The sequence below is a fragment of the Cyphomyrmex costatus genome, unplaced genomic scaffold, assembly GCF_001594065.2.
Source record: "Cyphomyrmex costatus isolate MS0001 unplaced genomic scaffold, Ccosl1.0 scaffold870, whole genome shotgun sequence".
Taxonomy (NCBI): Eukaryota; Metazoa; Arthropoda; class Insecta; order Hymenoptera; family Formicidae; genus Cyphomyrmex; species Cyphomyrmex costatus.
Genome location: NW_017280453.1, coordinates 1 through 2,819, shown reverse-complemented (window position 1 = coordinate 2,819; position 2,819 = coordinate 1). Strand labels below are relative to the sequence as shown.

The following is a 2,819-nucleotide window of genomic DNA, read 5'->3' as shown; positions in this document are numbered from 1 at the left end:
AGCGAGTGTTGAACGGGACTGTGCACTCGAGCACGGGATACGCACCCGACGAATTGCATATGACAGGCGAGATAGAGCTGTATCTCGAGCCGAGGTTATTACCGCGAGGAAGAAGAGGACGACGCGGGAGTAACGCGAACGGAGATGAAGCGCGGCTAGGGAGCGAAAGACGCGAGGAGCGGATACGCATAGCCAGGGAGAAATTGAAGGAGCGCGCTAATGTGAGAAAACGACAGTTCGAGAAAACGACGACGGTCGAATCGTATCGACGGGGTGATCTGGTGTGGTGTAAGATCCATCGGAGATCAGACGCGAGACGGCGAACAACCAGAAAAATTCACTTAGTCTACGACGGACCGTACAGGATACGCAATGTAGTGCGTAGAAACGCGTACGAGCTGGAACAATTGAACGGTACATTTTTCGGTGTGTACAACTCGAGACAATTGAGACCGCACCGAGCATCGAGATACGAGAATGACAATGATAACGCACGCTATGGTAATGATGATGATGATGATAATGCTAACGATAGTAACGCGAGTAGTGACCACGATAGGAATCACGAGGTTAATTATATCACGAGAAAGGAAGATAGGAATAACGTTAGAAGTGATAATAGATACCGCGCTAGAAATAGAAATGATCCGCGTAACGCGAGAGCGAGACATTATTATGATATAGCGAGAGACAGATGTAGATACGGAAGAGTAAACGCGAAGAGTGGAGTCGAGAATTACGATGATGATTTACCGCGAATAAATGCGCTAGTGATAATGCCGAGTTGGAAGAGGAGAAAGTTACGAGAGGAGGAAGGCGAATGGAAAGTGCCGGGATGGAGAAAGAAACAAATCGAGGAAGCGAAGAAAATGCGTAGAGTGAAAACGCGAAAGTTGCAAAGCGAGGAAACAGATAGATCGGAGGTAGCGGTGAAATTCAAATGTACGGGTATACGTTTCAGGGGCGACAAGTGGAATAAACTGATTCGCAGCAGAGAACTGAAACGGTTAAAAACGGCGAATAGGAAAAAGATACAAATAGCGAAAATACGCGAAGCGAATGAAGAACGCGAGAAAGCGGAGAGAGGAGAAAGTAACGCTAGTGCTGGTAGAGCGGTTAATGACGCGGAATGCGCGAACGGTAGCGAAGCCGTGATAGTAATTGAAGAAGAGATAGACAGTCAAACGGTGGGAAAGAGAGTAGCACCGAATTGTATGGTGGTGATACCGCGAGAGACGCGAAAGCGATTATTCGAAAGAATAGCCATCGAGGCGAGGTACGCCGACAAAGAGATTACGATCGGTCGAACCGACGAAGAGATTATGCGAGGAACGATAATAGAAATAGAAGAAGAAGATAGGGAACCGCGAAGTGCGAAGATAAGTAAAGCTGATACACGCGAGTGCGAGACACAGAGCGAAGCTAAAGACGAAGTAGAGGATAATCACGTGGAGAAGAGAAAACGTACGTTGGTAACGGTAAATATTACGCAACGCGATACCGAGGTAATAGATAGAACCGAAAGTGGCGAAATTGATTCGTATAGGTCGACGACGCAGTTGAGCGAGTCGAGAACAGGGAATAAGGATACGGAGACGGCAATAACAGACAAAGTGGCGCGTGAGGTGAAAAAAAAACGTGTTTACACGACGTCGGAGAGCCGGGATTCGGGGAATCGTCGCGCACGAGCGGACAAAGGACGAGACGAGAGTGCGCGCATGAGCGTCGGGAGTACGGAAAGATCCTCAGTCGTGAATCTAACGAGCTGTGAGATGGATCGCGAGGACAGTGGTGACGACGACGGTTGTAGAGAACGCGAGTTGGCGCGACGGCAAGCGCGAGTAACAGAGTGCCTGAACGAGCGTATACGGATCGCGGAACGTTTCAGGGACGCGTGCGGCAGTGTACGCCGAGCGGAGGCCGTGCTCGAGGACATTCGACGAAAGGATGTGCCGGACGTCGAGGAGTCGGTGCTTCTACGGCGGTCGACCGCGAAGATGAACGAAGCGGTGAGACGCGCGGAAGTGATTTTCGGTGAGACGCGTCAAGTGACAGACAGGGTGTGCTTGTACGACGACACGGGCAAGCTCAGAACGGAGATTGAGATGCAATTTACCGTTAAGCAGCATCCGGGACCGCCACAAACCGCGCAAACGTACGGAATTACGTACGAGTACGACGACGGTAATGTGCGACGTACCGCGGTGAACGTTAGAACGGGCGCGAACATAGTCAGAGACACGGGGGCGCGTAAAATTGGCGCGGAACGCGCGATAATGCCGGCGAGAGTGACAGAGGAGCGCGGCGAGGCGGACGAGTCGTTACAACCGTCCACGCCGTCGACGGTGAAGCGAGAGGAGGAGGACGCGACGGAGACGTCGTGCCCGTCGGAGGGCGAGCTAGCCGTTCCGCGGGCGATACCGCTTACCGAACGACCGAACGTGACGGAGACCGATCCGCAGAGCGACAAGGGTATTAGAGCGGCCGACGACGAAGGCAGTGAGACGGAAGAGTCGCGAGCGGAGGCAAGCGTGTCGGAGGACGAAGCGAGCCAACCGCCGATTCTGACGGCGGAGACCGCGACGGTGAGAGGCGACGCGAAGGCGGGATGTCTAGCAGAGCCGAGGCCGGGGCCGAGTCGAAGGACGGATGACTCGCAGCCGGGACCGAGTCGCGAGAGGGAGCCGAGCCCCGTGATCGGGGCAATCTCAGTCATTAATCTGTCCGACGATGAGTCGGATGTTTTGTCTTTTAGATCACCAGCGTTTTCAGAGCTGACAGCGTCGGAGCCGGGTAGAATGCAGCGGCTGAACGTTTAC

At 53.1% G+C, this 2,819-nt stretch overlaps 1 protein-coding gene across 1 annotated transcript; it reads left to right on the top strand.

Moving 5' to 3' along the window:
* Positions 1 to 59: 59 nt before the first annotated feature.
* On the top strand, positions 60 to 2,793 carry LOC108781678 (uncharacterized; the record flags this gene model as incomplete). Its single annotated transcript, XM_018549727.1, has 1 exon — positions 60 to 2,793. A coding segment is annotated over exon 1 (2,734 nt), but the record flags the coding sequence as incomplete, so codon positions are not given.
* Between the last annotated feature and the right edge of the window lie 26 nt (positions 2,794 to 2,819).